At 35.2% G+C, this 16,130-nt stretch overlaps 1 protein-coding gene across 1 annotated transcript in view; it reads right to left on the minus strand.

Annotated features, from left to right (window-relative positions):
* The window catches only part of LOC134745537 (chitooligosaccharidolytic beta-N-acetylglucosaminidase-like), a 30,750-nt gene extending 15,826 nt beyond the window's left edge, over positions 1-14,924 (minus strand). The window contains exons 1-3 of the mRNA XM_063679595.1: positions 14,590-14,924; positions 4,575-4,660; positions 937-1,134 (exon numbers count right to left, since the gene is read on the minus strand). Coding sequence (XP_063535665.1) covers positions 937-1,134; positions 4,575-4,660 — 284 coding nt within the window. The 5' untranslated portion in view covers positions 14,590-14,924. The remainder of the gene's footprint in view (positions 1-936; positions 1,135-4,574; positions 4,661-14,589) is intronic.
* Positions 14,925-16,130: the final 1,206 nt, after the last annotated feature.

Below are 16,130 nucleotides of genomic sequence, written 5' to 3' on the forward strand. Positions count from 1 at the left end.
CGCGGTCGACGGTCCTATCTAAGTTCACGAAACATATCGTCTCTCGATAGCTTGTGACTAATATAACCTGACATGAAGATCTAATGCAGTAACAGTTTATTGTTAGATCATATTATACTGGACAGAAGAGATACACTAAGTATTCAAGTGGTGTGAATAAAAACCCAGGAATAACCCACGCAGACGACCAGGAGACACCTGCCCTATTATATTTATCTACGATTTCGTGTCACACACATAACTCTTAACGTTTACGGGTTTTATGATTATTTTTATTAGCCTCTTGAACGATGTCCACACGGTTATACTAGAATTTATTTGATATTAATGAGTGCTTTTGAAATGTTTATTCGGGTTAGTTATTTATAATTCACAAATACTAATAGTATTCCAGAATATTACCTACGGATAAAGATTTCATTGGCGCCAGGGGATCTTTCAAGCTGATTTATCTACATTTATAGCAGATAATGAGCCAATATGATGGATAATATAGAAATATTGGTTCGCGTCTTTCCTTCGATATCGTCAGTTGATACATCCGAAGTTAAAGGGTTTAATAATGTAACTTTTTGGTTGGGCTCCTAACTCCTAATCAGTATAAAAACATAGAATTCAATAACACAAAAAAAATATGCATACCTATGTAAAAAAATATTTTCATATCTTCTCATTTTCACTAGAAAATCTCTTCATGAACCTTGATGGCAACAGCGCCCAAGGCTCTTAAAATATTCAGTCATTTAAATTTAAATTAAATTTTCAATTTCACAGCATCCTATAAGCGCAGCCGTGACCGGCCTGGGCCAGATCCCGCCGTGAGCACTGAAAAGCTAACTCACACTCAGGAACGCGACACTCTATATCTACAGAGTAAATCGGTATCAGTGCTATTATGGCAGTGGCCTTCTGAAATAAATTCAATTAGTCTCCTACCTCAAATAGTTAGGATGGATCTTCACTGTCTGCATACTCAGCGCAGCCGTGACCGGCCTGGGCCAGATTCCCCCGAACCGACCACAGACGGTCCGACACAAGTCCAGGCTCTCAAACAATGTAGTCTCTGAGGCTGTGATGGGCTTGTCTGAGCGTTGGCAGCCTTCTTCTGACACGCATTTATAGCCCCATGCTGGCCTGGAAACAAACATGCATACCTATAATATATGAAGGGTTTATGGAAAGAACATGTCTAGTCACTTCTTTCGGAAAATGTGATTTTCATTTCAAAATGTAGAGCTCTTAATGAACTATTGGTTTTATCTTTTGCTACCACTGTACGAGTATAATTTATGTAACACAACTTTTTTTTTAGTTAAAAAAGACCTGCATGGTCACGGAATTACCATACATTTTGACATGGTTCCAAATTTTAAAACCGCGATTACTCAAATTGTTACTTAAGTGACTAGACATGTTCTTTCCGTGTACCCTTCATAAAAAAACCAGCCAAGTGCGAGTCAGACTCGCGCACGAAGGGTTCCGTACCATTACGCAAAAAACTGAAAAAAAAATCACCTTTGTTGTATGGGAGAGTTGTATTCTGTTTTTAGTCTTTGTTGTTATAGCGGCAACAGAAATACATCTGTGAAAATGTATCTATCTATGTATGTATCTATGTGTATCTATCACTGTTTATGAGATACAGCCTGGTGACAGATGGACAGACAGACAGACAGACAGCGGAGTCTTAGTAATAGGGTCCCGTTTTTGGAAGAAAAAGCAAAACATTTTAAATACTGTAAGTAGGTTATGATGTTTTTTTTTTTAATTCTTTTTGAACATCAGTTGAAATTTAGCCTTGAAACTTACCAAAATCGGCGTTAGTTTTTAACGCCTACGGGGAATATAGGACAAAAACATACCATGGTTTTGTGTATGTGTGTGACATACATATACTGTTGATAATCCTTCCCATATTTAGGAAAAAAAAACTTAAAATACAACATATCGGCTACATGACTACATGTAATACGAAGTGCGTCGTGAAGAAAATAAAAGGTTTTTTTTTTCGAAATATAAATAATTATTTCAATATCAAAATATCGTGTTGAGAATGTGATAGAAAAAACAGACACTGTGCGAACTAGCTCATTTAGAACAGCATGAATTCATTCCATGACTCCAAGGTAATAGCACGATGAGTTTCTGACTCCTATTCATCGACAAAGCTAACATTGCCACTAATTTTAGGTTACTCGTGACCAATGGTCGACACCATTGTTCCGCTTAAACTGGGTAGGTACGTCGATAATGTTGGAAGTGGTTTAAAAATAGCTAATGCCTAACTGCATGTACATTGTAGGTAAGAATAAGAACATACTCCGGAATTACACCCAACAGAATATTAGTTAGCAAATTCCTGGTATTGTGCATAATTAATAAATAAATAAATAAATAAAAATCATTTAATTCGGACGATAATACAATCCATATTTTGTTAGTTACAAATATACTTAAATTACTATGTCAGTACCTAAACTAAGATGTTGGGAGGTCCAGTGCCTAATAAGTGCACTGTCCCATCTCCCTGCCTCGACGGCCCAGACTGTGGCGGCTGTCGCGCACCCTTCGGAGCGTCGCGGCGCAGCGCTTGCGCAGCGTCGCATAATAGGTATACTGTATACTTATACCTACTGGATATAATTAATGTCATTAACGGGTCTAACGCGATTAAATTTCATTATGACGTTAATTATGTGGATGATTTTGAGGTCGTAATCCCGAATAATAAAAATGTATTTAAGATGGCCATATTAAACAAATTTTCTCATTGGACCGATATGGAACTCGTGAAAAATAATATACCTCTGGGGCCCACACGCTTCGTCTACTTCAGGCCCTCTAGGTGTCAATTAGATTTTATTTCGCGACTTTGTGGTTAGTCCCATGGCTAAATTTGTTTAATATGACCTTCTTAAGACATTTTTGGTGTTTCAGGACCACGACCCTAAAATCACCCAGTATTGGTAAACCTAATTAATTAGAACAGTAACACTCTTACTAAATAATACAACATAATATAAAAAGTATGTGTCATGTTCCATTATCTTCAATCTTAACACCGGTAAAACAGCAAAATTAGTTTACGATTCATAGTCTTATGTCGTACCTATTTGCAATAAAAGGTTTAACTGCGTGGACTATGGTCACGATGGTACCAACCAATTGACATTGATAATTATGTTGGATAAAAATAAATTCCGGAAATTATGCATTGGCACTAAAAAATTAGCATTTTGGTAAATAAATATACATACCTATCTACTTATTGAGAATCTTGTAATGATAACAGTATGCTCGTGAGCCTTCGTAGCTCACATAATTAATTCTGAAGAAGTGTTACGGCTCATAAAGTCGTACAAGAAATCGAAGCTGCAATTGATTGAGCGAGGTTTAATTGAAATACATTAATAACAAGAGATTTATATGACATGTTAACTGATATTCTTGACTTGAGTTATGCAGTTATCAGCATTAATAATTAAGAGCTGTGAGGCGGTCGAACAATTAGTAAGATGCACTAACGTGAAGGATCCAAATTAACCAAGAAAAATGGTGTTAAGTATTATTAGCTAAAATCATTCTTATTACTAACTTAATTATATACTGCCCGTATCATATACCTATGGACTAAATTGGAATCACATTTTGCTACCTACAATTTGATATTAAGACAATGATATACCTACTAGGCCGGGTCCAGAGGGAAAACGAAGGCAAGGAAAACCATTAGAAAGATGGTCAGATGAAATTACTAAAATAGCAGGAAAACACTGGATTGAAGAAGCAAAAACTAGAGATAAATGGAAGGAGTTGGAGGAGGCCTATACTCGAGAGAGGTCCTTAATATCTAAGACATAATTTATATACCAAATTGAAAAATTAAATTTTATTAAAATAATTGAATTATAAATTATATTAAAATCAACATAATGAAAAAATGATAAAAATAATTATTTTGTGGACATACAGTAAATTATTTAAAATTTAAAATATAAAGTATAAGTTATGCATGCACTATTAATTCGATATTTCTCTTATAATATTGTAACGATATTAAGGAATAAACGGCTTTTTTATTTTATTTATTTATACCTACTAGAATCTCTGTGAGCTGTAGACCTCGCAAGTCTTTGTCTAATTTAAAATTAATGTAGGTATGGCTGCGCTATTTTGAAACTTTCCAAAAACTTAATCAACAGAAAAATTCATACAAAATTATCTAACCTGTTCACGAAAATTTACGAAATCGGTTAAGAAATGCCTGTAGAGGGGAACAGCCGGACAAGAGAAAACATACTTAATGAACAAGTTGAAACGGTGACGCTTCGCTCGCGTTTCGCGTTTGTCTTAATATACGCACACTGTCATGCCTGGCCCCAATAGCTTACAATTTAAGAGTTATGAATAAGAGACCCCCACGCTGGCGTCTTTTGAGAGTCGGTGACTTAGTCAGCGCTATCAGCTATGGAAAATGGTGTCGCTGCATCGAGCAGCAGCCATGGAGTTGACTATAGACGCTTGTGTGGGGTCTCTCTAAGAGGATAATAAACAAATAATATATTAAAACTTACTCGGGTCCTCCTAAATTAACGTTGTTTTCGCTGCATCTGACCAGTTGCACCAGCAACACTACCAACGCCCAGTGATTCGGCACCATCTGTGAAATCATCATCATATTACTTCTTGATGCAATGCACAAGCATTAAATTGTGCGAAAATACCTATGACCTCATTCATCTTTCAATTTTCAGACTCTTATACGGAGTTAACATTTATTTCAAAAATTTACAACGATAACAGGCCTTACGTAGACACATTTTTTATAATTAGAACTCAGCAGTCAATACAGATCTGGATTACGTAGCGTACTACGTAGGCGAACAACACACGAACGCAAAGCGAAGCGATGCGGTGCGGGGTTAATTAATCCTTGATACCTATAGAAGAAGTGTCCTACGTGGGCGATCTCGTTGCGAACGTGAACGCCGTGGGCCCGCGGTGCCGCGCCGCGCCGCTTCGCTTCGCGTTCGCGAGTTGTTCGATTACGTAAGACGCTGCGTTAGACCGCAATAGAAATATAAATATCATATAACTAGTGCAGTGATTTTGTTTTCTCATTTATCAAAACAGCTAGGTATACAAGAGAAGACATCCTTTACGTATACCTACCATTTAACTATGGCGGTTGATTAGAAAGTTACTATACTCAGCTATGACTGGTAGAAGGCTTGACTGCATGAAGCTGATTTGTATTATATTAAATAAGCAAAGATGTAATATAAACTAGTCCCAAAAGTCAGCTATCTTCTACAAGAAAATTACCATGTACTTTACAGCACAGTAGTACCCAGTAATGGACAGGAAACTTGTCGCCCACCATTTATAATCTTTACTATAAGTTATAGTTATTTTGGCTATCAGTTACCTGAACACAGTGTTATTACTTTAAAAATATAGTGTCTGTTTCTTAAAAATTGAGTTTACGGGAAAAGATGTCCATAATTGGTTCTTTTCCATTACTGGTGCCACCACCCTACCTAACTTCTTTACCAACGGCCTGAGATAAGTGGTAGACCTGTAACTGTAACGATGTGGTTATTTATAATAAATGTGTAATAACGGATCTCATTCAAAACACAATGGATATCCAAACCACTATATAAGCACTATGTAACCACATTATCATGGGATATGATTAGCACTGTCGGTTACCACATCACGAAACCGATTTAGAGGCGGATGATAAGGTGGAGTAGTGCAGTAATTTCAGGTTTTATCTAGGATAATCGACGTATTGTATTGTTAGATTTTAATAAGCATTGCATATGCAAATTTTATGTAGAAGAGACATACTAATGTTTTTGTTTCATAATGATACGTACTGCGTACTGCTTACCTAAATATAAAAGTAACTAGGTACTTACTTGAATAATTTAAGTGTTAACCTTACTAAAACAGCATTAAGTTTATAGCCAGTTTAGTTTCTACAATTCTACAAATAATTCGGTCCTGATTCGGTCAGGTTTAATCGAGTCATTTTATATCTACAAATGAATACAAAACATCATATTCTACGTATAGAAAAATTATGTAAATACATACATTTTTCACAGCAAATATGTATAAAATAGCAAAAATCTAATAATATATTTGAAATTGATAGACCATAATACTATAGTAGCTATGGACTATGGACATATCTAAACTGTAACATACATTCCTGTTGTTGTGCCCCGATTACTGCAGTTTAAAGGTAATTGGCACACTCATATAATCTAAATGGCAGCGTTTCCGTTCACTTCGTTTTATGTATAAATTACATGGGCGAAATGAGTATGATCATGACGTCATTTACTGTGACTGACGCACCGTCACACCTTCACGATTCTCCTCGCTACAACTCCTGTGAATCCTGCTTAACAGAGATGTCAAGGCAAAGTCTATAGTAATTCAAATAGGTAGGTTATAAACTGCTTAGTACCTATAGAATTTCATCCATTTCCGAAGACGAACTTTACGAGCATGACAAATAAAAACAAAAATAGTAAAGTTTATGTCCAGTTAAAACAAGGTTTGTACCATTCCAACCAGATAGTACACCTACAAAATCCATTTTTTCATAATTTGAATCTCCGAAAACGGCGTAAACTAGATTAATCTAACATATATTGATAAAATAAGTATTCGTGTGTTTGACTGCGCAAGCCTAATGAAGCCGGTTCAAACTGACACTTCCCGATCTACTTCATATTCAAAAATGTCTAAACCGCCTGCATCAAGGATCAAGGGAATTAGCTTTACCTAGATACTAGAAATATCTCGGACTTGTTCTGATAACAGTCGTTCTTGACGCAGTCTATATGCATAGAGGAAGATCTGTAAGAATGGACTTTTAACAGTTTTGATTGACCCTCATAAGCGTACTTATTGTACTGTTTAGCCTTAGCTTTATATATGTAAGGCTCAAATAACTGTCAAAAGTCAATTCTTACAGAAATCCGACTGAAGTAAACTTATCCTTAGTTTAGCGTTTACATATCAAAGGGTTGAACATGCGTGTGATGCGTGTGACACATGCAACGCTTTCATGCGGTCACGGCAATTATACAGTAATTGAGTACGTAATGCGTGTCGTGTCATGTGTGTTTATAGCGTGTTCAACGCGACCGGACCTTGTGTTATAGCTTTCGAAGAAGGCGATGCGAGGCTAATAACGCTAACCAGTATAACTTTGCGCTTCGTAACAAGTATGTTATAGAATCGAGTAAATTTTGTAATCACAGTAAATTTACTGCCAATCTTTCGACACAGGATTAAAACTTAAAACGAAAATGAATAATATACATATACATATATGTCGCAGGCAAATTGTAAGATTCGGAATTTTACAAACAGCGTCATCATTTTACAAACGTTTTCACGTTTGAAAATTGCCGAAGGAAAATTGTTAGTGCACTTAAAAGTGATGGTTATCTAAGGGTGACCATGATGGTGTGCTGTTTTATCAATTTATATTAACTTTTATACCACACCACCATCCTCACGGCCTGCAAAATCTCAAGGTCACCCAAAACCGAATCAGAGCACCCCACTATTCACGGTCTTGTCTGTCCTACCCCTAGAGAGCAACCACGACTAGCAAGCCGAAGCTGCGGAACTCAGTGTAGTGACCGTGCATCGTCACGCGAGGGCGGAAGGACTGCCCTTCCACAGCGCCGGAGCCACCCAGATTCAAAAGCCTCCCCCGTCCCACGCGCCCCTAATAAGTCCGATGAACTCCAGATTTAATGGACACCCCAGCGTTTTTTATAGTTTTGATGAGCAGCGAATTAAAGAACTAATTATGCCGCGGCAAATTGCAAACGGCGCTGTTAAATGTCATATCATATGGTATTTTTTAGATAGCGATTGAATATTAATACATGATTTGCTTTTATAAATCTTAACTGTTGAAATATTGTTTATTGTTTTAATTCCGTTACGTAAAAGTAGAAAAACCCGTAAGATAAAATGTTGCAGTATTTTCTTGCTAGGGCCTTTAAAGACTGCCACATAGAACTACCGCTCAGTACGGAGCGTCGTCGCGCAGTACTTTCGAATTACTTCATGAATCTTCAAAACCAATCGAGATGCCATTATGAAAATTTTTATAGGACATTTGTACACCATAAGCTACATTATTGTGTAAAAATAAAAAATGCCAAGTTGGAAAAAAAAGATATTTAATACTAACTTCCGGTTTATTATATGAAAATTTTTATTTTTTTATTAAGTTTCAAGGAAATCAACTAATATTCTCAAATATTCACTACTTAGTTATTATTAAATCCATTAAAAGAATTGCAATAATAACTTTTAAAAAATCCGTTCCTCAGATTTTGTCGTTTTTTAAATGCGTATAATTTTTAACGAAGCGACGAATTTTTTATAAAAAAAGTAATAATGCCAATTTTTTTAGTTCTCATATAGGTCCAATTAACCCAACTATAACAATGCCTGCCTTTGCCTGTGACATATGTAGCGATATACATATGTCTTTTTTTTATTTTTAAGGTTCCGTACCCAAATGGTAAAAACGTCCACTGTCCGTTTGTCTGTCTGTCACCAGGCTGTATCTCATGAACCATGATAGCTAGACAGATTTTCACAGATGATATGTGCCTATTTCTGTTGCCGCTATAACAACAAACCTAATAAAAAAAATATTTGTACGGAACCCTCGGTGGGCGAGTCCGACTCGGACTTGTCCGGGTTTTATATATATTTTTTATATTATTTATAACGCCATATGACTGACCCATGTTCTTTCACTGATAATGTGTTAAAATTGTAAAATATGTGTCTGTGTCGCCATCTATCCGAGTACAGGCCAAAGGTATGGCTCCATTTTTTATTGATTTTCCGAGGCACGTTATTTACTTAGACTTTACTTATCTTATACGGAGCTACATATATTATTATCTTTGCTCTTATTAAAAATAAATACGCCTGTTCGGTTTCGGAGCTAAAACTGTCTTAGATTTATAACTTTAATTATCTTGATTAACTTACATTTAATCCTAGAGATGAAAGGTATTGCGACAAAAATGTTCATGTCCTAACTAACTTTATCGACACTCATTTGAGAATAATTGATAAACCGGCGTCATGCTCATAACTCATGACAGAAAACAATCAAGAATTTATTTTAAGACTTCAAGTTTTCACTTCAGTGGTCTTCGAATCCCGAAGTGTAATCGGAGGTCTCACTTATACTGGCTCAAATGCGGTCTATAAGCTTTCGGAATGACAGCCCGGAACCTCGCAATTGTGACAGTGGGGCGCCGCCGTTGACGGAACCTCCACGCTTCCCTCACGCAATCCGAGTGAGTGACAGTTTGGGGTCTGTTCGATGAATTGTGTAGGGAAGTTACCTTTCTTGGTGACAAATATGACATGACGCACCTTTTTAAATAGATAGCAGCAGACACTCACTAACCATTGGTAGACTTGGTGTCATTGCATGATATTTACGAATAAACGTACAGTTAAATAATAGTGTGGTCGATAGAACACACAGGAACGATGGAAGGAACGTTTATTTTCTGACATTGAGGAACACATAGACTTATTAGTCTGTCACACAGTCTTAGTCACAAAAAGACTAGGTCAGAAATAGTGCAGGCAGAGATCAACACGGTTATACTTAAAATCTCGTAGTACCTATAATATGGAATGGAAGACAGTTTGGGTTCTGTTCGATGAATTATGCAAACATAAGTACTACATAAGCACTAGCTACTTTAGATTAGAAGTTATTTAATTAAGGTAGGGCACTCAAGGTCTATTAACACATTGCTTATTATTACATCATTTTTGTATATGACTGTTTGTTGCCTAAATAAATAAAAATAAAAAAATAAAAAAAGTGTTTTCGTTTACACTTCTTGGTGACTAATGTAAACATTTATTTGGTAGCGTTTCTTTCCTTTGACAAATTAATAAAACAAAAGTACAGATGTAAGTAGTGCAATTATTTTTCATCGTTTTTCACAAAAACGTACGAACGTGTCTTGCTATTTTAGACAGTCTCGGTGCAAAAAGTACTGAGGTTGACTGAAGTAGCATGACAAAAACGGACGTTTCCGAGAAAATCAAGTTCAAATATAAATCAGGTTCAAATATAAAGGCTTTCTAAAATGTTAATACAGAATAAAGTCAATGGAACACGAGTTACGTAGAACATTTAGGTGTAAAAGGTACAAATACAGTTATCTAATTATTACAAGTTACAGCCAGCTTGCTAGATTTCACACGTTAACGTTATGTGTATTAGGTCGGTCGCTGTATGAGAGCTTAAGGAAATTTAGTGTAGTTATGATTTGGACTATGCATTTGAACTCTTCGAATTTACATACATAGAACATACCTTAGGGAAAAAAGAAATTATGTTTACTTAAAGAACTTTGTTTCTTAAAATTGTACATTTTAATTCATGCTTTTGTAACCTGAATAACCATATAGGTAGGTACGCAATAAATAAATCAAATCATATCAAATCAAATCACGAGAATCTAAGCAAGTCAAATCAGTAAGCAAAATTTATAAATGTTATCTCTGGTTTTGTAATTACTAAAATTTGGTTCACAAGATAATGCGGTAATTTGCGATTACCGTCGCCCAGATACCTGTGACCCCCAGAGTGGTTGCAAGTGCGTTGCCGGCCCTTGAGATGGGAGTACGCTATTTTCTTGAAGGTTTGGGGTAGTTTCTTAGATAGGAAAATACTCGATATATGAGTAGGTACCTATGATTTAAAAACTAGTAGGGTCACTTGTCAGACAAACATACATACGACCAAATTGGACCGGAAAACCTATTATTCATACGATGATGTAAGAACCATTATCGACATAGTAAACTGGCAATTTGTGAACCTTTTCGCAACGAAATAAAGTCTACCAATGGATAGTGAAATGTTGATTTAAGTTTAAGTACCTGCCCACGCGCAGGTCAAGCAGGACCACCTCAAAATGCGATGACCCGGCTAGGCATTAAGAAAGTAGATACAATCGCAAGAGTTTGGAGCAATGACCTTTTAATGTTTTTTCTTTAATTTATGCATCTGACGAATCTAACGATAGGTAACAGATTTATTATTTTGTCCAAATAAATTCACATAGAATGTAATTAATAATTAATTTTCAATTGATCAGCAATCTTTGAATTACTCTTAATTACATGCGTTAAGATCAGATAGTTACGTATATTTTGTATAATAATCTAGATATTCTACATTATAATTTACAACACGATTAATAGATAGAATTCTGGGATTATTGCTTATACTCTATACCTATACATACGATTCTCCCACGCCGGTCTATTCAATAGGAAGGGCTAGCGTAGGTGTATCTACCAAACGAATCCCGCGATAGTCTATTGAATTTTTATTATTATTTATTTCCGCTTGGTGAACGAACTAAAAGTGCGCAAACAATAAATACATAGAAAAGGCAAATACGTTACCGATAAACTAACTTGGCGTTGAGTTCAAGAACCTCACAATCGATATACCTACAGTCCTAATTTGGAAACGTAAACATTGTTATGTAAAAGGCTTTGCACAGTAAATCCTCTACATATCAAAGCGGAAATGGACTTAAGCATATTTGAAACGGGACGTAGCTACTTAAATATGTACATGACATGCCGATAGACCCGATAGTGAATAAATTACATTTGCCTAAACGTGAAACCCTGTTGTTTCTAAATGCAAATGAACGTTACACCAGCGGGTTAATTGGGTAACTTTCAATACGATGAGATTAAAACTTAAAAACCCACAAGACCATAATAGTTCCCAATATACGCAAGCCTTGGAATTGGTTCCAAAAAAGTTGGAGAAAAGTTTGTAGAGACTGGTTTATATTTATTGGGATTTGGCATATGGAAAATACGTTTTTTACAGGGTCACAATCACAACGCTATCTGCGTTAAGCTTTACAGGTTCATCCTCATTGACGTATTCTCATTTCTCATCATCTTCATTTTAGCTCCCAATCTAGCACTGCTTCTTGTTGTCAAAGAAGCCGTGCTTACTTGAATAACTATCCTTTGATCCCAAAGAATGACCTAGCTTTTTCTCGGGGGTAGAAGTTAAGATACATATTGAATAGGTAAACATATATGTCACTACCTTACCTACTGGGCAAAATTAGGATTTTCAGTTTCGGGCGAATACTAAGTAAGGCGTGGTACCTAAGGCCGTATTTACCAAAACATTCGCGTTGCAAAAATAAAACACAAAACAGATCTATTTGCCTAAATACGGCAAAGTGAATTATGACGCATATTGAACCAAATATTCCTATTTGATTGTGCATTTCGAACAATAATTCATGAATTTTCATTGTTTATTTCCTTCTACCTCTAATTAATGATATTTACCTTTAGAGAATGCATAGTTACTACAAAATCGCTTTGATAACCGAATGTTAATTGTTAACTCCATTCCAGAATAGTTTATTTTTTACTTATATCAAAATCACTTTATTCACTTGGTTTTTTGGTAGTTCTCATTTTTATCAAACGGGGAACTTACTTTCTGTATTTGTTAATATTTTAGTCATTGTATTTATTACGTTTTACCTACGTCGAATGAATTCTAGGTTTTAATGTATTTTCCGATAGATAAGGATTTAAGATTTTCATTAAAAAAATCAGCATTACTTAGTACTTAGTTTTCTTACATTTTGGAAATAGGTCGTTTATTCAGTCTGGGTAGTTACAATTGTAATTCATTTATTAAACTTCACTAACCGCCAACTACCGTTACAATATCGATATTGGCTTTACTGGCCTATTTCGCGATGCTGATAGCGGAGAAATGATCACTTAGTAGGAGTACTACGAGTTGCATTTCTCGGTTAGCCTCGTCGAATTTAAATGACTTCCGATCCGATTTAGTTTTAGACATTGTTCCGGCGTTCGTGAGGCTTTCAAGCTTTTATTCAGCTTCAATTATTAGTTGGCATAAGTAGTTGTTTAACTTAACTAAACATGTGATGTTCGATTAAACTGAAATTTAACTTTACATAACTTAGGCGAAAAGGTATGGTTATGGTAACTCATGTATTCCCCTTATAGCTAACTATTTAGTTTTTATTTTTCTTAAAAAGCAAAGAGATACCTAGGTGCGGGATGAAGAACAGCGCTGCTGTGCAGTCGCCAGACTCGCGGCACGAGCTGTCCCGAGCCTATTGTCTAAATGTGGTGTTTACCTTTAAGTAATTGTTACGCTAAGCGATAATAGTTTAAACGTTTGTAGTTATACTTAACAAAGTGTAAACAATTGTTGGTGAACCAAAAAATAAAAAATATACATATATATAGTTAGTTCCTACTTGTAAATGTACTTGTATAATACTGCTGTAATTTAAGCTTATTGTTACTACTACTGTTTTTTATTCTGCGACAATAAATTACTTTTTATTTATTTATTAACACTATATATATATATAGGTACTCATGGACAAATTTAGAAGAACGTAAAAAATGGTTTAATGACTGGATTAAAGGGGCCCACTGACTAGCAGTCCGCCGGACGATATCGGCCTGTCAGTTGTTCGAAACTGTCAAATTCTGCAACTGAAATTCAATGACTGCAGCCGCTTATTCATACATATACATAACAAACTTAAGTTTATTCGGTGAATGAATTACCAACGTAAATAAAACATTACCATGAAATAAAACTATGAGAACGGATTATATCGCGTATATTGAATTTATACTACATCCCGACGTTACGAACCCTTTTACAGCGTTTGTGGTCAACGGGTGACACGGGTGATACAGGTGAATATATACGTGATATAATCCGTTTCCTAGTTTTATTTCATGAGTAACTATCGCGGTAACCGAAGAGAAGACAATATTATAAAACATTACTAGTTAGGGAAACTATTTAATAGCGCATAAACACTAATAGCGTTATTCATAAACGTGTTACTGGCCTGAATTAGCTAATATGAATAGTTTGTCTTTATCTGTCATTTTGATTTCTGTATTTGTAAAGAAGAAAGCTTGATATTATACCTAAACAAAATTTGATCCCCTCATAAAAGTATTAAATATAATATAATGTACTTAGGGCCTGTTTCACAATGTCCAAGTAAAGTCCTGAATAAGCTAAGTACTTGCCACTTATCTGACGAATAAAGTCATCGTTGGCGTTTCACAATCTTCAAATAAGCTTAACTGGTAGATAAATACCTTTACAACTGAAGGTAGTTTTATCTGGCAGTTAAGTTATTTGTTAATTAGCTATCAAATACTTTACTTGGACATTGTGAAACAGGCCCTTAATATAGTACGGTAACCCTACTTACGGCGAGGGTAAAAGAACCGGATACTCGAACGAATGAAAGTGGTACTAATACTTAAATCGTGGTCAACTTTACATGATTGATCCCACTTACTGCACTGTCACTTTCAATGCACTCCGTTGACTTGCACTCTTAACTACTCACATTAAAAACATTCTCCTATTTACAATGATTGTTTGATAATAATAACATCTTGCAAAATAGTTGACAAACTTACTGTGAGTATTTATTGTTCCCGCCAACAAACTTTTTATTTCATTTCGAAGCCGATTCAGCGCGGGAACGAAACCGGACTGCCGCGGATTCTGTTTATTTTTTAATTTTTCTTTTTTTTCTGTGAACAAAGGATGTGTTCGCGGCGCGGAGGTCGCCAGTGTTGTGGCTTGTGGTTGATAAACGGTTTATTTTAAGTGATTTTATTATTGTTTAGCGAAGTCCGCTTCGAAAGCATTATCGGTTTTTTGATAAAGGCGCGCGCGCGAACGTTGAGCGCGGTCCGTTCTGATTGGCCAACTGAACAGCTAGCGCCCTAACAAAGCGATTTGGCGGGAGATCCGCTGCCACTCAACTGCGTCTACATTCAAGGAACCACCAAATTTTAAAACTTTCTTCGAAAATATGCTTAATTAAAACTTTACATGGACACTTGCATTTTGATTTTATGATGTTTAATGTTTGAAATACATTAATGTAGATGTACATGTAATTTTCTTCGGCAGCGACATAATTGTCACGAGACAAAGGAAGGCGTAACTAATTGACCCCGTTAGACACCATGATAAACAGCATGAGCATAGTTTTAGTCAGTAGTTTTATTTTCTACCGTTTGTAGTAGGTATTACGTAGGTACCTATTGTATTGTATTCATTTAATTCAAGCAACATTAATGGCTCATAAAAGCTTTGAAACATAAAAATTAAAATACAAACTTAAAATTAAAATAATTCTAAAATATTAACTAACTTACTTAAGAGATCCCTTATAGGGATAAGTCCGCCTTTGTACATTGTATATATTTATGTTCTTTTATTGTGTTTGTAATCTGTCTTATGTACAATAAAGTGTTTACATACATACATACATACATACATACATACATACTTACAGGAAACATGTCAAAAATAAAAGAATAAAAATTAAGAAATAATTAAAATATGAGTAATATAAAATTTCAAATAAACTAAACTAAATTCAGATCTAATGTCATGGTCGGTTAAAAAGTAAGTTACATGACCATGCATGACCTATGTGTATAACTTTTTTACTTCCACAGGTATAGTTTTGTCTCACTGTCACCGTGTCACCGTTGGATTATAAAACGTATAGGTAAGTGTATACTTACCGTCTTTATTATATAACAGGAAAAAAGTCCATCGTAACAAATATAAATTTATTTTAATTTTTCTGATCTTATACACCGTGTTTTGAAAATCTTGTATGACATTAAAAGCAAATATCAGCCTTTTTGAATTAATTTTATTTTAAAGACTATGCACTCTAAGTGCTAGAAATAAAGTAGAATTTTACTAATGCTGTAATTATGTAACGCGACATGCTAAAGACAGCCCAAAATATTTGTGGCGATAGTAGAATAAAAGTTTCACTTTAATAAATTATTGATTATCTCCGAAATTAATTAGAATACCGGTGTCTTTGAGAAAGTTACTTGATTTACGCTCAGAAATACACCCTATAATATACATGTGCAGCATCTTGCCTGTTAAATACCTAGCTTATTTCAATTTTAATGATTTTACA

Source organism: Cydia strobilella, chromosome 11, assembly GCF_947568885.1.
Source record: "Cydia strobilella chromosome 11, ilCydStro3.1, whole genome shotgun sequence".
NCBI classification, from domain to species: Eukaryota; Metazoa; Arthropoda; class Insecta; order Lepidoptera; family Tortricidae; genus Cydia; species Cydia strobilella.